The sequence below is a fragment of the Hemicordylus capensis genome, chromosome 14, assembly GCF_027244095.1.
Source record: "Hemicordylus capensis ecotype Gifberg chromosome 14, rHemCap1.1.pri, whole genome shotgun sequence".
Taxonomy (NCBI): domain Eukaryota; kingdom Metazoa; phylum Chordata; class Lepidosauria; order Squamata; family Cordylidae; genus Hemicordylus; species Hemicordylus capensis.
The window spans coordinates 6,285,747-6,309,189 of record NC_069670.1 but is presented as its reverse complement, the minus strand read 5'-3'; the positions used below and the strand labels follow the sequence as shown (position 1 = coordinate 6,309,189).

At 47.9% G+C, this 23,443-nt stretch overlaps 1 protein-coding gene across 2 annotated transcripts in view; it reads right to left on the bottom strand.

The window, feature by feature from the left end:
• Positions 1-1,176: 1,176 nt before the first annotated feature.
• The window catches only part of ANKRD35 (ankyrin repeat domain 35), a 28,725-nt gene continuing 6,458 nt past the window's right edge, over positions 1,177-23,443 (bottom strand). For both annotated transcript variants that reach the window (XM_053277233.1, XM_053277232.1), the window contains exons 3-14: positions 22,017-22,105; positions 20,935-20,999; positions 17,687-17,744; positions 15,045-15,115; positions 13,071-13,177; positions 12,143-12,324; positions 11,197-11,234; positions 8,034-10,376; positions 7,248-7,337; positions 6,978-7,043; positions 3,471-3,569; positions 1,177-1,520 (exon numbers count right to left, since the gene is read on the bottom strand). In XM_053277233.1, the coding sequence (XP_053133208.1) occupies positions 3,507-3,569; positions 6,978-7,043; positions 7,248-7,337; positions 8,034-10,376; positions 11,197-11,234; positions 12,143-12,324; positions 13,071-13,177; positions 15,045-15,115; positions 17,687-17,744; positions 20,935-20,999; positions 22,017-22,105 (3,172 nt within the window). In that variant the 3' untranslated portion in view covers positions 1,177-1,520; positions 3,471-3,506. The remainder of the gene's footprint in view (positions 1,521-3,470; positions 3,570-6,977; positions 7,044-7,247; positions 7,338-8,033; positions 10,377-11,196; positions 11,235-12,142; positions 12,325-13,070; positions 13,178-15,044; positions 15,116-17,686; positions 17,745-20,934; positions 21,000-22,016; positions 22,106-23,443) is intronic.

Below are 23,443 nucleotides of genomic sequence, written 5' to 3'. Positions count from 1 at the left end.
GAAAAAACCAACACACACACACACACACACCTTCTCAGCTCCTCTTATTCTGAAGGCGTTAATATGGAAAACTTCACTATCAGGGGTCCCTGTGTCCCCAGCGAGGAGCATAGCAGGCAGCAATGTAAACCAAGGGACTAATCCACTCTGTGTGAGAATGCAAGCCAGTTCCCAAGCAGGGAGCTTAAAAACATCCGGCTTGGGGAGATTATTTTCGGGCAAGAGAGTTGGTCTAGTTTCTCCCCAACTCAATGAGGAAGAGCTGGTCTCCTGGAAGCAAGCAGGGTTTGTCCCTTTGGCTAAGCAGCGGGGTCTGCCCTGGTTTGCATTTGAATGGCAGACTGTGTGTGAACACTGTAGGATATTCCCCTTAGGGGAGGGGAGGGGACCACTCTGGGAAGAGCACCTGCCTGCTTGCATGCAGAAGGTTCCAAGTTTGCTCCTGCATCTTCGGATAGAGCTGAGAAAGAGACCTGCTTGCAACCATGGAGAAGCCGCTGCCAGTCAGTGTAGACAATACTGAGCTAGATAGACCAAGGGTCTGACTCAGTGGAAGGCAGCTTCCTATGTTCCTATGAACACCCCCTCCCCCGCTTAAGGCAGGAAGTGTGTCCCATATTAAGAAGAAGTTCATGATGGGAAGACATATGCCTCTTCTGCCTCAAGCACCCAGGTCCTTGGGCCAATCCTTCTGTGAAAAAACATAGCCACACTGACAGAAGTATTAAAGTTGGGGTGGGCGGTGCTTCTTGATTCACCCCCCACTCTCTCTTACAACCAATTTCCCTGCTTGATTTCCCTTCCCTTCCCCCCTTCCCTTCAATTCTCCATCCCAGCTCAAATTCCCAATTTTGTAAAAAAAAAAAACCCACCAAAAACCACACACACACACACACACACCCAAACATATGAAGAAGAGCAGGGTTGGTAGGGGAGAATCCTGCATTAAAAATATGCAAGCTACCACATTTACATCAATAACACGAAGCCCAGGATTGTGGCATTGCAGAAGTATGGGCCGTTGCAGGGTGGAATTTTTGACCTCCCTCTCCTGGTAGAACTTTGCAACACGGTTGATTCCAGATGCTTGGAGATTTGCTTATCTACCCCACACCTGCAGCAGAAACGCACAAGTCAGGAGAGCACTACTAATTAAGACTGCCTGGAGACATAGAGTTAAAGTTCTAAATAAAGGAGTTTATTTTGGAAATACATCAAACGTACAGATGTGCGTCTCTCTGAGAGAATGAAACCTGAGAGTATCACTCTAAGAAAGGGGAATCAGAGTGGAGAAAGCAAGCCTGGTCAGAGAGGGAATCTCCATATTCGCTATCTTTACCCCTAGTGGTCATTTGGGTTTGGGTGCTAAGAGTCGATACCGTCAGGAGCTGCATCTCCAACCCGAGCTGGTTTCTAGCGATCGGATGTGATCTAGCGAACGGATTTCTTGATGTTAGAAAAGGTGTGGGAAGAAATGGACGGCATTCCTCTTGTATTGACGTCTGCCGTGGAATAGAATCCTGGAAGGGGGGAAGCATGGGAACTCCTGGTTACGATTCATGCACTCTTCCACCGAACAGCCAAATTCTTCCTGGCACACTGAACTTGCCTCTAATCCTCCTCCTTCAGTTTAGAAGCCCTGATCCCTAAACCAGGAGGTGTGAAATCTAACTGCAATTACGAGCGGTGAAACAAAACGTACTTTGCGCATGCTCAGTGGATACTGTCTTTATTTTGATGTTCTGAGCATGTTCTTTGGGTGTGCAAATGGCCATCCCTCTCTTTCCCTTTGTTTTTGCATAGCCTAGCATGAGATGGTGGTCAATAAGATCTTTATTAATGGCCTTTGATGATTGGTGGCTACTGGAAGCGTCCCTGAGTTTGCATCACCTGCTTGGGTGGGCGTGTGAGGGAGGTCTTTTGGATTTTGGCATTGGTGGTTTGTGAAGGAATGAGGCCTGATGTTCCTCTTTTAGTATTACAGGTTTCTGTATTGAATATGTATTTGCTTACTCCCTATATTCTGTGTTTAAAAAGAAGGAGGAGGAAGCTGTGCAGGGGTCAAATGTTCACAGCTCCTGTTCTACAAATTGGTTTGGGAAGGAGAAGAGTTGTACTGGTTAAATTCTGGAGGGAAGAGAGCATTTGGTTTGATCGGGTCGGTTTTAAAATAATGGAGCAGAGAGAGAGTTGAAGCTGAAGTCAGAGTGGAAGATGTTCGTTGAAAAGCTGGATTGCTGAAGAGTTGAAAAGCTGAAGTTAGTTCAAGTAAAGGAGTCCAGTTGAAAAGCTGGAGGGCTGAAGAGGTGAATTGAGTGCATGTTCCAGTGGAAACTGGAGTCTTGGGAGAGCCAGAAGACAAGAGCTGAGAAGAGCTGCTGAAATTAGAGCTGAGAAAGCACTGGGAGAGTTGAGCTGAAACTCTCTGAAGAACTGAATCACTCTCAAAGCAGCTGAAAGAATAGTTGGGAACTGAACCATCAGAACTGGTTAGAAAGAGCAGGACCCGAGGCTGAGAAAGCTAGGCTCTCTACAGAAGCTGACTAGAGATGATTATAGGAAGACTCCTGGTAAGGACTCCGAGCTAGGGCACAGTATTAGGTGCAGGTTAGATTAGATGTGTTTTTCTCCTGTTTTATTTGGGCTCATATGGTTGCTGTTTTTTTGGACTAAATTTTCCAAAAGAACTACTGTTTTGAATGGAACTATTTTAACGTAAAGCCTTTTTGTTTTGAATTTAAAGCTTTAGCCTGCCCCCCCCCCCGCCCCACCCCACGCTTAGAAGCCTTTCCAGCTTACCTATCTTTGAGAGAAACAGAGGTTAGGAAGGCTGTTTCAATAGACACAGCCAGAAAAAGAATACAAACGTCTACTTGGTGGCAGTGATGAAGCTCAAGATCACAGAGCTGGTTCTGACTGGGTTGTGACTGGGCCTAAGGTAGAGTGCCAGATTCTGCCTCCCTCTGCCCAGTTGTGTGACTCTGCTCCCCTTCTTCTCCCCCCCCCTTTTTAAAAAAGCAGGGGGCAGGAGAGCATCTTGCTGGTACCCCAGTGATCTCCTGCCTAAGGCAACCGCCTCACAGAAGGACCGTCCCTGCGTTTTGGAAGCAAACTGGCCAGAAGCAGCCCTGAGAAACTGCAAGGCTGTGCTGTTGGTTTGCGGGGAGCGGATGGTCCCCTTCTGTGAGCTTGACTGACTCCTACCAGCTCTCTCTGTACCTTTCTACATGAGGAGCACATTACAAAAAGGCACCATTGCTCCTCGGGCACTCTCACTGACTTTGCAGAACTGTCCCTGCCACTTGAAGAAGTCAGGAAATACGTAACCTGTCCCATGAACCCTAGCCTTAAACACAGTTCTTAGGGCTGATGGTTGTGCCTTCAATGAGAGAGCCTGCTGGGAACTAGCAATGGAGGTTACGCTTATGCCTGTGTGGCACAGGATGGAAACAATGAAATAATGTTCTCACGTGGAAAGGAGGGAAAGGGCCTTGGAAGGTTGCCGGTCATCCATCATCAGTCTTCAAGATCCTCAGCAGCATGGCATGGACTTCCTCATCCATGAAACCCTGGATCAAGAAATACATTCCTCCAATCAGGGATGCGAGATCCTCTCCCTAAGCAGTTCTCAGCTGCAGGGACCCAGAACGGATTTGAACACAAATTCCAGATCCTCTCTCTCTCTAATCTGTTCCACTTCAGGCTGCTGGTGAGGGATTGGGAGACTGAATTAATCCCCGTATTAAAAAAACAACAAAGCTTCTTCCCTGCACAAAGAGAATTCGAGGTCAAGTTCCTTGCTTTCTTCTGAGGAACTGTTTGGACTCAGGGTCCTGAAGTGTGATGACACTGGGATTGGCCTAAGAGCAGTGTGTCTCTGATGTCACGCTGGTTTTAGGCTAATCCGGGGTTGAGGATTCCCCTCCAACCTGGAGGTTCCTTCTCCTTCATGGATCTGAATTGACATGTCTAAAGGTAAGTCTGGTTTGAGCTGGTTAAAGTAAAGTGTGCCGTTGAGTCGATTTCGACTCCTGGCACCCACAGAGCCCTGTGGTTTTTCTTTTGGTAGAATACAGGAGGGGTTGACCATTGCCTCCTCCCGCGCAGTATGAGAGGATGCCTTTCCGCATCTTCCTACATCGCTGCTGCCCGATATAGTACCTGCAAGGATTTGAACCGGCAACCTTCTACTTGCTAGTCAAGCATTTCCCCGCTGTGCCACTTAAGGTGGGCTTGAGCTGGTTACCGATTGTGAAAAAGGGTTTAGGAATGTCCCCCATTCAGAGCACTCAGGGCAGAGTGTAACTGTAAGGCATCCTTAACTGATATTGTTTTGATTGTTTTAATGTTGTTTTTAGAATATTGTTTTAAAATTTTAAATTGTTGTGTTTTAAATTTCTTTGTTTTTAATTAATGTTTTACTTTTGTTTTTATCTTGTAAACCACCCAGAGACGTAAGTTTTGGGCGGTAGAAAAATATGTTAAATAAATAAATAAATAAATAAATAGAATAAATAGAATAAATAAATAGAATAAATAAAATCCTTGGGCTAAGGTGGAGATCTGCATCTCATCACAACAGCAAAGGCGTTGCGGTTTTTGTAAAGACCAGCCTTGAGAGCAGGCCTGCTCAACTTAGGTCCCCCTCCCCAGCTGTTTTTGGACTACAACTCCCATAATCCCCAGCCACAGTTGCGCAGCCCTGCTTTAGAGGTTCCGCCTCGTACAGTCTATAACAGGTGTGAGCAGATTTCAGAATTGCCGAATTCCCATCCCCCTACCATTTTTTTTAAACTGGAACTTTTTACACTAAAACTTTAAAACTAAACTAAACCTAAACTAACTAAACTAAACTTAAAACTAAACTAAAACTTTTTTTAAAAAACTCTGATTCCAGTTCATCAACTGGAATCAGAAGAAAAACAGAAGCTCAGGGAATAAAGGGAATTCTTTCCTGACCCCCATGGACCACATACTCGGATAACTACTACTATGGTGAACATTTATATACCACTCTTCAACCAATGTTCTCAAAGTGGTTTTCACAGAAAAATAAATACATAAAGATGGGCTCACAGTCTAAAAAAGAAACATAAGGCCAATTCCAGCAACAGCCACTGGAGGGATGCTGTGCTGGGGCTGGATAGGGCCAGTTGCTCTCCCCCTGCTAAACAAAAGAGAACCACCACTTTACAGGTGTCTCTCTGCTCTGTTAGTAGGGGTTACAAGTTCACTCCCTGACAGCACCTCCAGGGGATGAGGAGAGATCCCTGGGGACCCTGAGAGATCCCTGGGACCGTGGAGAGCCGCTACCAGTCAGAGCAGACAACACTGAGCTAGAGGGACCAATGGTCTGACTCAGAAGGCAGCTTCCTACGTTCCGACCTTCCTGCACTGACTAGTCAGCTGTCTGTCTATCTTGGGGAGGAGAGCTGGTCTTGCAGTAGGGAGCATGAATCGTCCTCTCTGCTAAACAATTGTGGCTGGAGATGCTAGGAGTCGTAATACAGAAACATCTGTGGATGTGACCCCACGTTAAGAACCACTGCCCTGAGGGGATGGGTTCAGTGGTAGCACCTCTGCCTTGCATGCAGAAGGTCCCAGGTTCAGTCCCTGGCAGCATCTCCAGGTAGGGCTGGGAAAGTCTCCTGCCTGAAACCTGGGACAGTTGCTGCCAGCCAGTGCGCTGAGCTAGATGGACCAATAGGGTGACTCAGCAGGCAGAGCTACCTGCGCTCTTTTATGTCAGTGTATATCTGAGTTACAGCAGATGAGGGATTCTAATTTAGCAAAAAGGAGTGTTTGGGCTCTTTGAGGTGGTGATGAGTGCAAAATCCAACAGAAGAGGCAATGGGACGTCCACACGACCTTCAAGTATGTTGCGTAACTTCTGAGCGCCGTCTGCTGAGAGTCCTTGAAAAAGACGTGAAAAAGGAGTTAGGAGAAACGTCGTAGTGGAAAAGACACGGCTTTTTCAAGGACGGTCAGCAGATGGCGCTAAGGACTCACACGGCATGCTTGAACATCATGTGGATGGCGCGTTATATCTCTTGTTGGAATTTGTGCGGAAGTGGCAAGTGAGTCACTGGCCCACCACGTTGTGCGATGTTACTCTGGTGCACAACAAGTGTAAGAAGATACCACTGCGGCAACTGCACACCTTCTCTACATAACTGCGGCCTGCACTGCTAACATGCGCAAGTCGCGTGCCGTGTTAGTGCTGGCTTATTTCTTGTTTTGCAGAAGTGGAAACACTTGTCAGCAATGCAAGCTTATCAAAGAGCAGCCTCACTTAGGGCCTACATCCTGTTTCCCACGGTGGCCCACCAGATGCCTTTGAGAAATCCACAGGCAAGAGGTGAAGGCATGGCCTCTCTCCTGCATTTGGAGGCATCTTGCCTCTGTGCTGGGCCTGGAGGGAACTTATTGAGTCAGACTAGCAGTGGTGCACAGGCACCATTTGCATGGTCCTCATGGTGTTGCTGACCATGTGCATGATGGTGCCGCACGGGGGTACTTAAAGTTCCCGGCCCCCTGCTCCCAAAAGGTGCTGAAACCACGGTGGCTTTAATTTGGTCTTAGGCAAATTGATGCAGGGCAGGGGGTCTGTCTGAGGCTACTAGTCCTGATGGCTTTAGGCGACCTCTGTGTTCAGAGGCAGGATGTCTCCGAATATCAGTAGCAGAGGAGCAATGGCAGGAGAGGGGGTAGGCCTTCGTCTCTTGGTCATGTGGCTTCCCAAGGCTGTGGAAGAGGGTGCTGCTGGGCTAGATAGACCTTGGGCCTCATCCAGCAGGACTGTTCTCATGTATGTATGTTCTTAAGTGAGGAATCCTTATATTCAGACGTCTCCCTTCAAGTTCCTGTGATTCCAGGTCCCCCAGCACCCGTTCCCTGTTCCTGGGGAGGGGGCGGGCTTTCTCCCACCATCAAGCCTAGCAGCAGAGAACTTTAATCAACTCCTCTGACATTCTTACCTGGGCAGCATTGAGCAGGTGGGTTCTGTAGATGGCCACAATGTCTTGATGGTTCTTCTGGACGACCTAAAATAGTTGAAGGACCCAAGTGAAACGGAGGCAGGAGAGGTGCTGTTATAAACTTTGCTTTAAAAAACCCCCTATAAACTTTAAACTTTGCTAGAAAAATTAAAAAAAAGAAAAGAGAGGGGCAGAACACCCCTCGGGATAACCACCCTCTGCTGGTATAGAAGTGATCCTGCGCTTCACAAAATACCACTTGGGACTCACTTCATTTTGGAGCTGGAGGCGGGCCCGTTCACTGCGCAGGTTGAGGACTTCGCTCGAAAGCTTCTCAGTTTCCTTCAGCAGCTTCTTGATCTGAAGCAAATTATATCATATTATTGCTGCAACGGCTTCATTTTAGCGATTAGTACCCCACCTTTCCTTGTTAGAACAAGGCAGTGTTTCCAGAAAGATAAATATTCTGTTTTAAAAATGGAAGCTCTTATTGCTTTTCTGCTCACTGTCCAGAAGACAGCCCTGACCACCGTGCAATTTCGCAGCGCCATCTGCTGGCCATTTGCTGCCACTCTGTGATAAAATGAGTTTTTTTGGAGACTCCTTTTAAAGTATTTTCAAAAACCTCAATTCTGATCATGAATTGTCAGCAGATGTCCAGCAGGTGGCGCTGTGAAACTGCTCCTTGGCCAGGAGTGTCATCCGGAGGCCAAGTAGAGAAATGGTAAGAACTTTAGTTTTGAAATGGAGTATTTCTCTGCCTGGAGAGAAATGCTGGTTCTCCCAGATCTGTGAGGAAGCACTAGAAATCCTCCTAACTTCCCTTCATTGCCTTGGCAGGCACAAGACAACTATGCCACTAAGTTAGGGCCCCTCCCTCCCATAATCAAATCTCCACCACCATCATTCACAGAGGATAATCTAGGGAAGTAAATTCATTTTTGACTCTAATTAATATGAGATATTCGGTGGCTCACACACAAGCATGGACCACACACAAGCTTTTTAGCTCACATTGGCACCCAATGTGTGATAAAACCCTGGAAAGCCCCCTACCTTCCCTTCCTTGTCCTGGCAGGCCTTGCCCAGCTCCTCCACCTTCTTATTCAGCTTCTCCACAGTGTTCGCCAAGCTCTGCGACTTCCCTCTCAGCTCTTCAGCCTCCTCCTCGTGCTCAGCGGCCTCGGCAAGCAGGCTCCCATTCTTCTGCCTCTCCAAGGCAAGGGCTTCTTTGTGGCGGGCGGACTCCCCGCTCGCCTGGGTGTATTTCTCCTGAAGGCTGGCCAGCTCTTCCCCGAGGGCTTGGGCCCGGGCCGAGAGCATGCCACGGACCTTCTCGTGCTTCCGGAGGGCTTCCTCCTCCTCGTGACGCAGCTCGGCCATCTTGGAAGCCAGTCGGTTAAGTAGCTCCGTCACCTTGGCCGCTTCTCCTCCTCTTCCGCCCAGAGCCCCTTCTAAGGTCTCCTTCAGCTCCCGCAGGCCTTTTTCGAGCTCGTCCATCCTCTGCCGGACTTTCCAGTGGACCCCCACCACATCCGAGGCCATGAAAGGAACCTCTTGACGGGCCTTTTCATCCGCCGTGAGGAGATCAAGGCCATTGTGGTCGCCACTGTGTGTCCGGTCGGCCTCCATGGCGTGGTTCTCCTCTTCCATCTCAGACACCAGCTGTAAGGCCTGGTTCTGCTTTTTCACCACGTTGTCCAGCTTCCAGTGGAGCTCCCTCAAGATGCAGCTGTCAAGGTTTTCGTTGGCCAAGCTGGCTGGGTCCTTCGCCATCTGCTTCAGAAAACTGTCCCTCACCGCCACCATCTCCTTCTTCTGGGCCTCCAGCCTCAGATGCAGCTTCTTTGATTCCTCTTTCTCGGCCGCCAGCTGTTGGGACACGGAGGTCACCGTCTGCTTCAGCTCCTCCACCAAGCTTCTGCTCGCCTCCGCCTGAGGAGACCCTTCTTTTGGAAGGCACAAACCCCTTAGCTCCTGCTGAAGCTTCTCCCTCTCCCTGCTCAGCTGGGCCAGCTCTTGCACAAGGCTGCCATTGCTCTGTTTGAGGTCCCACACCTCCTTCTCCAGGTCGGAGCTCTTACGACATGGACGGGCCCTGTTTTCGGCCATCTCAGGCTTCGGCCTAAGTTTGACCTGTCCGGCAACGGCATCGGGCAGCGGCTGTTTCCCTGGCTCAGACTTTTCCAACCACTCGAGACACTTAGATGCGCCCACGGGCAGCTTTGCTTCATCCTTGATGACGCCGTTCTCTTTTTCACTCTGCCTCACGCCGTTGACCACGACTCCTTGCTGAGAGGCCAAAATGGTGTCCCGTAGAGGCCTGGCTTTCTCCAGGAGGTAGTAGTTGAGCTGCTCCAGTCGTGCCAGGGCAGACTCCAGGTCCGTGGCCACCTTCTTCCAGGCCGACACCATCCTCTTGACCGCTCCCGAGGGCACTGCCTGGAACTGGAGTTTGCTCTTCACTGCCTCCTCTGCCTCCTGCTTCAGGGCCTCGTTCTCGGCCCTCACCAAAGAATTGTCCTTTGCCACTCTGGAGTACTCCTCCTCCATCTCTGCGAGGAATTGGGACACTTTCTCCTTGTACAACACACTCCCGCCTTTCCCCGTTTGCTCGCTTTCCTCCAGATGCTTCGCCAACAGGCTGCGCAGCTGCTGGTTTTCGCCCTCGAGCTCTCCCACGCGGGTCTCGAGCTCCTTCAGCAGCCCGCTCTGGGACTTCTTCTTGGATTCGTAGACCCCAATGACAGCCCTCATGTTCTCCATGTGGCCTTCCATTTCCTGCACTCTCTTTGCGGCGCTCGCCTTCTCCTCAAGGGCCGCCGCCACTTCCGCCCGGAGGCGTTTCAGCTCCATCTCCCGGTCCTGTTTTTCCTGGGCTTCCTCTTCCCCTGGCCATTGCATGTCCTTTTCCGGGGCTGCCACCAGTTTGGCCTCTTCTTCCCGCACCTCTTGGGCCGTCACAACCTCAGCGTGGGGCTCCTGCTCCTGCTCCCGTTGCTCCTGCAGCGTCCTCCTCCTCTTCAGCTCTTGGACTTGCTCCGCCAACAGGTTGAGGTAATAGTCTTCCTCGGTAGCGTCGCGGCTGTACCGCTGGCTCAGCTCTGCCCAGCCCTTGTCCGTGCCCTCTCCTTCTGGAAGGAGCTGGTTGATCTCCTGCACTTGGTCCCACACCCGCTCTTTCATCACCTTGCATCCTTCGGAGAGGCCGTCACACTCCTTCGCCTTCTGGGCTAGCTGCAGCTCCAGCTGGATGACCTTGGCCTTCTCTTCTCTGTACCTGCTCCTCCACTCTTTCAGCTCAGGGTCTTCCTCCTCCTCCTCATCACTCGGCTCTCCTCTCTCGCTCGGGACGGTCAGGCTACTCCGGTCGGTCTCTTTCCCGCTCTCGGATGGAACCTGGAGACACAGCCCAAGCCAAACACATTTTAAAATATCACATCCGTTTCCTAACATATCTTCCTGAAGAATGGGCGAACTCCCTCGGTACGCCTTTGATTAACCCAGGGGCAGGGCTGGTGCTACCATGCGGCCAACTAGGCAGCCGCCTAGGGCGCAGACCTCAGAGGGGTGTAGAGTGTCAATGTGTTTGCCTAGAGCACAAAATAGTCTGGCACCGGCCCTGCCCCGGGGGTGGGGTGGGGGGAATAGATGTCATTCCTGGATGTCCTCTGAAATGTGTCATTGGTCTACATGCCAGTGATGCAATTTGGTTGCGCAAGGGGGCCTAGAGCAAGGGTTCCCAGCCTGTAGGTGCTGTTGTTCTGCAACTCCCATCAACCCGAACCACAATAAATTGCAGTTTGTGGTGACGCAAACGGCCTCCGGGCATGCCCGGAAGTCACTCTAATGGCCGCTGCGCTTGCACGGAGGCCTGAACCAGGCCTCTGTTGGCCCGAGAAGATATGTGTGTGTGTGGGAGGGGAGTGCTATCTAGGTCTAGAGGAGCTGTTGCTGGACCACCGCCTTTGAGGAGCCGCATCACCCATGTAACCTCCCGCCCACCCCCTGACTATCCTTTTTAAAACCCTGTATGGGTCGAACCAGTTCAACCTTGGTTCTAGGCACAGACTGAACCAGCAGCCAGTTCGACAGAACTGGTACATGCCATGGGGCTGGGGCGTTCGATTCCAGTTTGCCCAGAGTGTTTCCGTACACACCCCTCAATATGACAAATATTTATATTCTTATTTATAAAATGGCGAACATGTTTTCATACCTGTGAGCTGGCCTCTGAAGACTGATCGTGGCCTTGTTCTGCGGGGGGGGGGGGGAGAAACAGGATTTGAACAGAGTGATATTCAGGAGTCGCAAAGCACTACAACCCACTCAGCTAGTCCTATTCCTTCTGCCCAGATGCCAGAAGCGAGTTCAGATGCTGCTGAGCCACAAAGAAAGAGGAATGACTAGAAGCTCTTCCATCTCGGCTAGTGCCCATAATAAAATGTATAGGTTATGAGTTGGGCCATTTTAATCTCTGTGAACATCCATTAGATGTGGCTATATGGTTTAAATAGCTTGCAGGTCTCAGGGTGATGATTTAATTGGACAGAAATGTGCCTTTTGGAAGACGGGCTAGATCCAATTGCTGTTCAACACCCAAAACTCTCTGCTTAAGTGTTCTTTTGGCCTGATCAGGGCCCATCTTAATAAGTTCTTCCTGATAGGGAAAGACGTACGTGTGTGTGTGTGTGTGTGTGTGTGTGTGTGTGTGTGTGTGTGTGTGAGAGAGAGAGAGCACCAACCTCTCTGAGAGCCTTGTCACAGAACTATAAGTGAATAATCATGATGTGTGTTCTCAGTCTTGTCCTAGTTTATTTATTTATTAAATTTTTCTTATATACCACCTCCTCCAAAGACTCTAGGTGGTGAACAAAAACACCAACAACAATTAATTAAAATAAATAAATAAATAAATAAATAAATAAATAAATAATAATCATAATCATAATCATAATAATAAAAAACAGCCAGGGAGGAGGTTGAACGAATCGGGGTGGGGGGAGAGTGTTCCAAACAAGAAGGGCAGCCACAGAGAAGGCCCTGCTACGGGCCCAGGCACCATGCACAACACCAGGGCCAGGGACACTTGTTACTATTCTAGTTGCTCCTCTGGCTTTGTGGGAGTTTGGGAATCCACACCTCCCGTGTCGCAGCCCACTGACCTCTTCTCCACTTCTTGAGGGCACCCCGAATCAGCCGCCTCAGCCGACGGTTCTCGTTGTGTGTGGCGTAGTAGAAAGAGTCCCGTCCCGTCCCGTCCAACAGGGCCACGCAGGCACCGTTCTGTAGAAGCAGATCGGCTGACTCGGTGCTTCCACTTTCACAAGCGAGAATGAGGGCAGTCCTGTACAGGGGTTAGAGACCAAGAATCATCACTGGAAGATGCTTTCTCCTAACGAAGAAAGGTAAACAGCGTCCGATAACCCCCCTGGGATTTTCCAGGAGAGCTGGTCTTGTGGGAGCAAGCATGAATTGTCCCCTTTTCAGGCAGACAGTTCCACTGTCAACAGCCCTGAGAGTCAGGAAATTCCTCCCAGTGTCTACCCTGAGTCTGGTTCCTTGTAATATCAACCCATCGGTTCAGCCTGGCCCTGAGGAGTACCAGGAATTTCATGGGGTGACTCAACCTTGAGCTCTTCCAGATGATTCTGTATTCCACCTGCAGTGTGAATTATGATGGGGATAAAATGAGAAATCCAGAGAACCTGGACCTTCTGCATGCAAGCAGGCAGATGCTCTTCCCAGAGTGGCCCCATCCCCTAAGGGGGAATCTCTTGCAGTTGCTCACACATGGAGTCTCCAATTCAAATGCAAACCAGGGTGGACTCTGCTTAGCAAAGGGGACAATTAATGCTTCCTTCCACAAGACCAACTCTGCTCCTGCAATGCTAGTCCAATATTCTCCTGACTGTCCTCTCGTCACACTCACAGCAAACCCCTCAAAACCACACCAGGCCCACCTCCCCGGTCTCCACTCTCTCATCGTGCCCACGGATAGTGACCTAGGGAGGGGTTTCCCTTCAAGGTCCCATAAGGAAGCAACCTATCGCGTGATTACCCCGAGTGTATGAGAAAGAGCGAGAGACTTACTTTCCGTCTTTGTCGATGAGGTCAACCTTAGCTTCTCTCTGGAGCAACTGGGAGCAAATGGCCACCTGGTTCCCCTGAGCGGCAATCATCAGAGGTGTCCTTCCATTCTGCAGAGAAAAGAAGATATCTAGAGCCTTTCCAAAATGAACTTCTTTTTAAAGAAAAGTGGAAGGCTTCCAGCTGCATAGTGGAGAATCCTCTGGTTCTTGGAGTTCACAAGCTGTTTTCTACCTGGGGTCCCTCGGATGTCGTTGGATTACAACTCCCATCATCCCCTGCCACAATGGCATGATGGGAGTCCAACAACATTGGGGCATCCAAGGTTGAGAACCCCTGGGTTATAACACCTTAGGGATCTGCCTGAAACATTTTGGGCATCGGCGTGTGTGTGTGTTTGTGTGTGTTTATATAGAGCAGGTGGCCATGCAGCATCTATGTGGTGGTCAGCATGGACCACGAATTGTTTCAGTGCCTCTCTAATGAGGCTCCGAAATGATTCGGGCACATCCCCAACACCTCTTCAAAAAACACTGCAAACAGCATCACTAGAGTAACACAGATCAAGTACCACTTTACTGGTTGTCAGTATTTTCTTCCCCAGTGGGTCCCTGGGGGAAGTCAGAGGGGCAATTCAACACCGGTTCCTGTCACCAAATGTACCCCTATTAAGGGTCTGTTTGGGGTGATACCTTATCGGGCCCACACAATTAGAAAAGGTAGGAGTTGAGAGAATGCTCATCACAATGCCTTCAGCAGATGTCCCAACATCTTCAGAAGGGATGAGGATGCAGAAAAGATCAGCATGTCCCCTTTTTAATCCTCTGGGCCAATAAGGTATCATTTGAACTGGCTCCTTAGGCCCATTCACACGTAACACGGAACTGCATTTGGATGGGCCAGCGGTTCTGCAGACGTTATGTCCGAATGCGGGCAAATACAGTTTTACAATAGAAACAGTTTATATATTGTAAGTTTTGTATACACTTTCTGTTTGGTTTATAACTATGACGTTTGTTATAAGTTATCTTTTGTGGGGGGTATATTGGGGAGGTATACCCTTTGAAATATGATTGCATTTTATAGAGTAGCTGAGTTTTATCACTCAGAATATTAGGACATTGGAGCATGTGGACCAATGTTATTTTGACAAGATCAACTTCCACTTGAAAAAGGGACATCTCGAAACGGAAGTCACTGGGTAACCGTTGTGCATAGACTTGTTCATTCATGTTTCATACCCATTTAAACATCATGGACTTCACCACTCCTCTTTGATTATACAGATGTTTCATCAGTATTTCCCATTGTTTTGACTTTGCTTACATTGAATATATTTCTTGCTACAGATTTATTCGACTAGGTTGTGTTTGTTTCTCATTGGTCGGCCTGGTGGGGGATCTCTTTGGTTTCTCATTGGTATAGATCCCAGCAGGCTTTACAATTTTTCTTGGTGTTCCAATGCCAGTCCACCAGCCCCTGTTTGAAAGAGGATCTGCCTTGCTAGCTGCTCCGAGTGATGAGGAGATCTGCTTTTGCTGGTGACTGACCATCTTTGCCATGCTGTTGTTAGATGTTGTTGTAAACCAACCAGAGACAGAGGTAGAAAAATTGTAAAAATAAAATAAAAACACTCTCCTGCTCTTTTTCTTTGTCCCAACCATCAGTGGCAGCAGGCGTGACAATGTACTCCCTCCAGTTACTACGTCATAAAGGTAAAAGTAAAGGGTGCAGACAAGTCGATATCTACTCCTGGCGCCCACAGAGCCCTGTGGTTGTCTTGGGTAGAATACAGGAAGGGTTTGCCATTGCTTCCTCCCACGCAGTATGAGATGATGCCTTTCAGCATCTTCCTAGATCACTGCTGCCTGATATAGTACCAGCAGGATTCAAACCAGCTTGTTAGTCAAGCATTTCCCTGCTGTGGCACTTAAGGTGGTTATACAACACACCAAATGAACTTTGTTAAGACCTTACATTATCCACGACATCCAAGAAGGCCTCTTGATCGCATAGGAGCAGCACGCTTGACGCACATCCAGAGAAGGCTGTTGCAGAGGGTCGGTTAAAAAGCAGAAAGCAGAATGAGAAGTCAGGACTGGATAATAATAACTAATTATCAATCAATCAATCAATCATTTATTTATTTATTTAACACATTTAACACAAAGCTTGCATCTCTGGGCGGTTTACAATAAAACAATGCAAATTAAAACCAAATTAAAATGTTAACTGATTAAAATAAATTTAAAGTTTAACACCGTGTGAAAAGCGATTAGAAACTGTAAATCTAATTAGAAGCTGGGGTGAACAAATGGGTCTTAACTGCCTTTTAAAACATTGTCAGAGATGGGGAGGCTCTTATTTCAGCAGGGAGCGCCTTCCAAAGCTTTGCGGCAGCAATGTAGAAGGCCCATCATTGAAATTACTAATTAATTTAATTAGTAATATCAATTTGCTATTACTAATAATTTGCTATTACTTTGATGTAAACCGCCCTGAGCCCTTTTTGGAAGGGCGGTATATAAATCAATCAAACAAACAAACATTACTAGCTACTATTAGACTAATTACTTATTATTAGTTAGGCTAAAAATAACCTTATTGATACAGCAGCCTCCTACCTGACTAAGTAGCACTCCCGGCACTTAATAAGCAGCACAAAGGATCCTTCTCCAGTCTTAGCCAGTCTTTCTTCTATGCTCCAGTAAGTCGGTCATGGAAGGAGGAGAGCTGGCAGCAAGGATGCATTGTCCCTGTTGCTAAGCAGGGCCCACCCTGGTTTGCATTTGAATGGGAGACTACAGGTGTGAGCACTGTCAAGAGATTCCCCTTAGGGGATGGGGCTGCTCTGGGAAGGACACCTGTGTGCTTGCAGCTGCAGCAACTTAATTGCACTATTATGAAGAGCTGGCCTTGAGGTAGCAAGGATGAATTGTCTCTTTTGCAAAGCAGGCCCTGACCTGGTTTGCATATGGTTGAGAGACTACATGTGAGCACTGTAAAATATTCCCCTGAGGGGATGGGGCTGCTCTGAGAAGAGCATCTGCCTGCTTGCCTGCAGAAGGTCCCAAGTTCCCTCCCTGGCACCATCTCCAAGATAGGGCTGAGAGAGAGACTCCCGCCTGCAACTTTGGAGAAGCCGCTGCTAGCCTGGGTAGACAATCCTGAGCTGGATGGACCAAAGGTCAGACTCAGTAGACGGCAGCTTCCTATGTTCCTAAGTTGTGTGTGTGTGTCACAGTGGCTTAAGCAGGGACTGACCATTGTGGCTGAAGAACATGGAAATTGTAGTCCAGCCACATCTGGGGACCCAGGCATGGCAGCTCCTGCTTTAGACAATGACCTCTGAATAAATGTTGGCATATTGACTGTTCCAAAAAAGATCTGGTCAACTGGAGCGTCAATGACAGGTAAACATTTTTCAAGTTCTACCATTGTTAGAATAACAAGAAAAGATACCTACAACTGTTTGGAAAACAAGATAGCTGTTGCCAAACAATGCAATTAACTTTAACAATATTTAGACAGCATGTTTTGACTCTGACAGTGCTTGGTGGTGCATCTAGATCAGGGAACGGTTCACTGAACCATCTTTCTTTTGGGCTTTAATCCTGGAGCATCAGAGTCAGCATGCAGTTAGGTTTCTAAAAGCAAAATTCAATCCAAAATAATGCAAAATAACAGCAACTATTTTTTTTTAAAAATAAATGCATGTAATAGGTAGCAGGGACAGGAACTGAGTGCAGATGCACCAGGCAGACGCATCAGTGCTGCAGAAAACTTTACTACTATTGCTGTGTCTGCAAGCACAGCAGGGGGAAGCAAATGTTTCTGTTTTGCTCTGGCTCAGAAGTACCCCATGTCACCCCAGAATGTGTCTCTGAGGGCCTGTAGCCCTTAGGGACGTATTTTGGGGCGACATGAGGCCCTTCTGGAACAAGAACAAAGCATCAACATATACTTTCTCCTGCTGTGTGTGCAGGAACCGCAGGAGCAGGGAAGTTCTCCTGCACAGCACGGAAGCGTCTTCCGGGCGCGTCCATGCCGAGACAGTCAGCCATTGAAGGAATCAAGAGTATCTCCCTTTGTATATTCCATTGAACTTTAGAAAGCATTTGAAATGCACCTTCAGGTTCGGAAATCTACGTGCCCTCTGCTTGTTCCTGGCCATTCACACCACACTACTTAGGAAGCTGCCATATACAGAGTCAGACCCTTGGTCCATCTAGAGCAGTATTGTCTGCACAGACTGGCAGCGGCTTCTTCGAGGTTGCAGGCAGGAGTCTCTCTTGGCCCTGTCTTGGAGATGCTGTCAGGAAGGGGACTTGGAACCTTCTGCTCTTTCCAGAGCAGCTCTAGGTGAGAATATCTTCCAGTGCTCACACAGGTAGTCTCCCATCCAAATGCAAACCAGGACAGAACCTGCTTAGCAAATTCATGCTTGCCTGACGGGTTCAAAGAACCCAGCTGCCCACCTCCTGGGACCTCTAGCGGCCTCATTGCCCAGCCTGCTTAGTTGCCTGCTGGGTATTTCCTCGCCTCTCTCCCTGAGATTCTCACTGGGGATTCCGGATTAGAAATTTCTCCAAAGAGCCTTTGCATTGTTTAGAACTCACCGGCCCAATGCAGCGGTGTACGGTTCCCTCCATCCACACAGTCTTCATTGGCGCCATGCTGCGGAGTTGAATTAATTTTAAAATATTAACTTTAAAAATAAATTCATCCAGGAAAATCTCCAACCTGCCACTTCCTGGAGACTTGAAAAGGTAGCCACACTTTTAAAGGAGCAGTCACTCACAACAATGGAGTGAAAGGACATTAGAATTAATTAATCAATTAATTAATTATGTATTTAACATATTTTTATACCACCCAAAACTTACATCTCTGGGCGGTTTGCAACAAAAATGCCAAAAAAGTTAAGACATTAGTTAAAGAAATAACAACAAAAATCAAAACATTGGTTCAATCATTTCCCCCATGCCTCGACAATTATCTCACAGTCACACAGCATTATGGCTGTTGTGGTCTTAATGCCACAGATACAATAGTCTGTGTGCAGGCTGTTGTATTGCAAAGACAGAGATGAATGTAGAGGACATTTCGTGCTTCCCACAAAATCAGTGCAGCTCTGAGTCATTCTCTGCCACTGTTGTACAGCGCCTAGAGATGTACGTATCAGGCGGTATAGAAATATGATAGATAAATAAATAAATAAATAAATAATTGCAACACACTTCCACCAGTGTGGAACACAATATTGCAGAAAGGATTTTGAAATCCCAAGGAAGCAGATTCAGGCCAGAAACTAGGAGGAATTTCTTCACTGCACGAGCTCTCGGGCAGTGGAACTGTCTGCCTCATGCAGCGGTGAACTCTTCTTTTCAAACAGAGGCTGGATGTCCATCTGAGTGTTTGGGATGCTGTAGCAGATTTCTGCTCTGAGGTCTAGAAGACCTCCAAGGTTCCTCCCAGCTCGAACACTCTGCGGTTCTGCTCGCCCGCAGGGAGAAGGTTCCAAGTCCCCTCCTTGGCAGCATCTCCAGGTCGTGCTGAGAAAGAGACTCCTGCCTGCCTGCAACCTTGGAGAAGCCGCTGCCAGTCTGTGCAGACTATACTGAGCTAGATGGACCAAGGGACTGACTCCGTATGAAGCAGCTTCCTATGCACGAAGAATAAAACGACCAGCCCATTCCCAAAGGGCTTACAGGGCCACACTAAAGGCGGAACGGCGGGGACCCTCACTGCCCTCTGTACAGAAGCCGAGCACCACCTTTGCGTGAGACAGTTCCGGGGACGGATCCTCTTCCGGCAGGGTTGCAAAAGATCCCTGGGGGGTAGTTTCGGCACAGAGGCGACACGGGGGCGAATCGGAGCTGGGTGGGGTATGAAATCCAGAGTGGCAAATGAATATGGAGAGCAGGAAGGGCGTGTGCGGCGAAGAGCTGGGAGACCGAGAGATTCCTGCTTGGCGGCTTATTGCCTCGTTAGCCGGCGGCCCCCAGGCAAAGAGGCCCCACCACCCCTCTCTCCGGGTTGCAATGCCTCGTAAGCCGCGTTCTAAGGAGAAGCCGAGGGTTGCTGGTTGTGAGGCCCTTGTGAAAGAGGCATAATTATCACTGCATCTTAAATTTAGGAGGAGAGAAGCTTCGGCATAGAAAGCTGCCGCATACCGAGTCAGACCCTTGGTCCATCGAGCTCAGACTTGTCGACCCAGACTGGCAGCGGCTTCTCCCAGCTTGCAGGCAGGGGTCTCTCCCAGCCCCGCCCTGGAGATGCTGCCAGGGAGGGGAATCTGGGACCTTCTGCATGCAAGCAGGCTGAGCTATAGCCCCATCCCCTCAGGGGAATCCCTTACAGTGCTCACATGTCTCCCATCCAAATGCAAACCAATGCAGAACCTGCTTAGCAAAGGGGACAATTCATGCTCATTACCATAAGACCAACCCTCCTCCCTGACTTTTAAAAAAATTACTTTTATTGCAACATACTCTCCAATTAACTCCATACACTCCAATTAACTCCTGCTAACTGGCAAAGGAGCATCTTTTACATCAATGCCTCGCATCCATTTAGCAGGGGGATCTAATGAGCCCGCATCCGGAGCACATTCCCAGCCAGGTTTTGCTGGCTGGGTGCATTAGTTTTCTTTTCCCTCCCACGCTGGAGCCTGGCCCCATCCATGTGTGGTGTAGTGGTTAGAGTGCTGGACTAGGGCCGGGGAGACCCGAGTTCAAATCCCCATTCAGCCATGAGACTTGCTGGGTGACTCTGGGCCAGTCGCTTCTCTCTCAGCCTCACCTACCTCACAGGATTGTGGTGAGGAGGAACTTAAGCATGTAGTAATGAACTTAAGTATATAGTACTGGGCTCCTTGGAGGAAGAGTGGGATATAAAATGTAAATTAAAAAAAAATGTTGGAGATGGAGTTCCAGTGCATCGACCTTACGCATGAACTATCGACCTTACGCATGTGGTAGCAAGCATGACTTGTCCCCTTAGCTAAGCAGGGTCGGCCCTGGTTGCATATGAAAGGGAGACTAGAAGTGTGAGCACTGCAAGATATTCCCTTTAGGGGATAGAGCCGCTCTGGGGAGAACATCTAGGGAGAGCTAGATAGACCAATGGTCTGACTCAGTATATGGCAGCTTCCTATGTTCCTGTGTTCCTAAGAGCCCAGTTCTGTGCTGGTGCCTTAAAGGTGGCCAGAACCTCAGGGGTATACTCATCAGTCAAATGGGCCGTAACCCAAAATTTGGCTTTAAAAAAGCCAAATCTGGCAACAGTCAATGAGATTTGGGACTCTGAGCAATTCATTGGGGGCCACCCCCTCATGGTGCCTCTGCACCATCAGCTGCCCAGGGCACCGAGAGCGTTGTAATGAGGAGGAAGTCGAGAAGTGACAGCTATGGAAAAATATAAGTGATCAGACAGCATGCTGGCCAACGATTGAATATTTAATGTGCAATTGTTATGCTGCTGTCAGACGGATAGCTAAAATTGAGAGGATGAGTTCAAAGTACCCGGACCCCCAAGCGGCTGAGGGCCCTCCAGCTCCACCCTTCCCTGTTTTCTTCATCATCATCATCTCCAGGGGCCGCTGGAGAGAGGGACGAACATGGGCCCCCTCTCCCCTAGCTACGCCCCTGGCTGCTGTTATGAGAAATGAGCTGGGGAGAGACAGTTTTAATTCATCTAGGGCAGCAAAACAACCTGCAAGATCCTCCACACTAGAAGGGCACTCTGCACATGCCCTTGGGCACTCTTATCTTCACCTCCCCCCATGTTCAACAGCTAACCTGGCATCATGGACCCTGGTTGGCTCAGAGAGGAAAGAACTAGCTTCTAGGGCTGCTTCCATTACCTGTAGAAGGACTTTGACACACTGAGGCTGGCAGGCGATGGTCGCTAAATGCAAAGCCGTGCTTCCTAGGGAGAAAGGGAAAGGGAAATTGGTCACATATTACAGGAAACGGAGATGCCACGTTTCGTCTTCCGGAGGCTCGTCGTAAATCCTGGACTTAAATTGGGCAGGCCTACAAATTTCCTGTAGGGGTTCATCAACCCATCGGGAGAGCTGGTCTGGGGACGAGAACTAGTCTGCTAAGCAGGGCCAGGGCCTGGTTGGCATTTGAATGGGAGACCAAGTGAGAGTTCTGCAAGATTTCCCCCTGAGGGGATGGGGCCACTCTGGGAAGAGCTCCTGCCTGCAGAAGGTTCCAAGTTCTCTCCCTGAGTCAGACCCTTGGGCCATCTAGCTCAGTATTGTCTACCCAGACTGGCAGCGGCTTCTCCCGGGTTGCAGGCAGGAGTCTCTCTCAGCCCTATCATGGAGATGCTGTCAGGGACGGAACCTGGAACCTTCTGCATGCAAAGCTGGTGCCCTGCCACTGAACTAAGCTCCATCCCCAAATAAATAAAATTATACTTTTTGGTTCTGTAAACTGACATAAATGTTTACATTAAAATAAGTTTTAAATAAGGAACAGCTTCCTATGATCCCATGTTTGTGACCCAGTTGGACTGATCTTTCACTTCCCTCACACAAGCCGTGCTGCTACCAACATTCTACAGAATGCCGTGGTTTCTCCAACATTCATTTAGAACTTCTGTGAACACTCCATGACATCAGAGCAGCTCAGCCAATGGCTAGAGGCAACAGCCAGCCTTAAGCCCATCAGCTAGCTGCAGAAAAAGGAAAAGGGAAAACTTAAGAAGTATCTCCTCTTCCTTTCCTCAGTTCCCTTTCATCAGTTTCCATCCTTGTCGAGTGGCCTAAAAACCTGGAAACTGAATCATTTAGGAAAAACTGAACAAATATATTCCAATGCCTGGATTGTGTTGTGTTTTGTGCAGCAGAATATTCACTGAATCCTAGCATGTTAGATCCTGGAGGTCTCCTAACCCCTGGTTTAGTGAACCCCCAGCCCTCATACGCATACATACCATCATCATTTTTATTGTTAACTTCTGCCCCGTGGGTCAGCAGGATAGTAAGGCATTCGGTGAGCCCTTTGGATGCTGCTAGGTGGAATCTTGAAGGAGGAAAGGAAAACAGGATTGGAGAACCAGGCCCAGCCCATCTCCCACCACTCTCAATGTTCCCTTGAGACAGCTAATATATTTACCCGAATCTCAAAGAAGCCTCTGAATTTAAGACGACCCCCTTAAGAAGGAGAGGCCAAATACAGAATTTAAGATGATTTTTAGTTTTTAGAAAACATGTCACAGTTTTTAGAACAGTTTTTAGAAAGCATGTCAAATCGTGGCTTTTTACCCAGGCTTTTATATGATTGTCTCCACTGCTGCGTCTTGTATTTTGTATTGTTTTTATGCTTGTGTTTTATATATATATATATATATATATATATATATATATATATATAATCAGATTTGTTTTTATATTTTTAGCTCAATATTTTAATGTGTCTTTTTTATAATCTTGTTTTTAAATTTTATCGTGAGCCACCTTGGGATTTTCTTGATGAAAGGTGGGGTATAAATTAAAATAAAATAAATAAATGATCCCCTTAAGAAGTAGAGGTTAAACCAAATTTATACCTGCATTTCCTGGAAAGGCTCTGAATTTAAGAAGACTCCCTTAAGGCTAAATACAGGTTATACTTGCATTTCCTCGAAAGGAACAGGGCTCTGAATTTAAGATGGCCCTCCTGATTTCTAATCTCAAAACACTTGGGAAAAACCTAGTCCTGGATTCTGGTAAAGACAGTATACAACCCATCACCAGTAACACAGTCTCCTCCTCTGATTTCTAATAACTCTTAAATTGGGTTTGGCTCGAACTCGGACTGGCTTCCCTTTTTGGAGGGTGAGCTTGAGCCAGTTGAACCGGACAAGTTTGACGTCGAACCAGTTTGCACACCCCTAACAGTGTGTAATAGTGCCACTCTATTCTGCACTGGTCAGATCTCACTTGGAATCCAATATCCAGGCTGAGCAGTACTGAAGGGGTGTGATACAAATATTAGATAGATAGACAGATAGACAGACAGATAGACAGATAGATAGATAGATTCATAGGAGGCTGACCAAGATTGCGAAACCACAGTTGAAAGAGCTGGAGAAAAGAAGATGAAGGGAAAGTACAATAGTCATCTTCATAGGATCATAGGATCTTTTAACTGATACCGTTTTGATTGCTTTTGATTTTGTTTTAGAATATTGTTTTAAAAACTTTAAATTGTTGTGTTTTCAATTTCTTGTTTTGGTTTTTAACTAATGTTTCACTTTTGTTTTCATCTTGTTGTAAACTGCCCAGAGACGTAAAGTTTTGGGTGCTATAAAAATATGTAAAAGAAAAATAAATAAATAAATAAAATGAAGTAAAATAAATATCGTTGATGAGTGTGTCA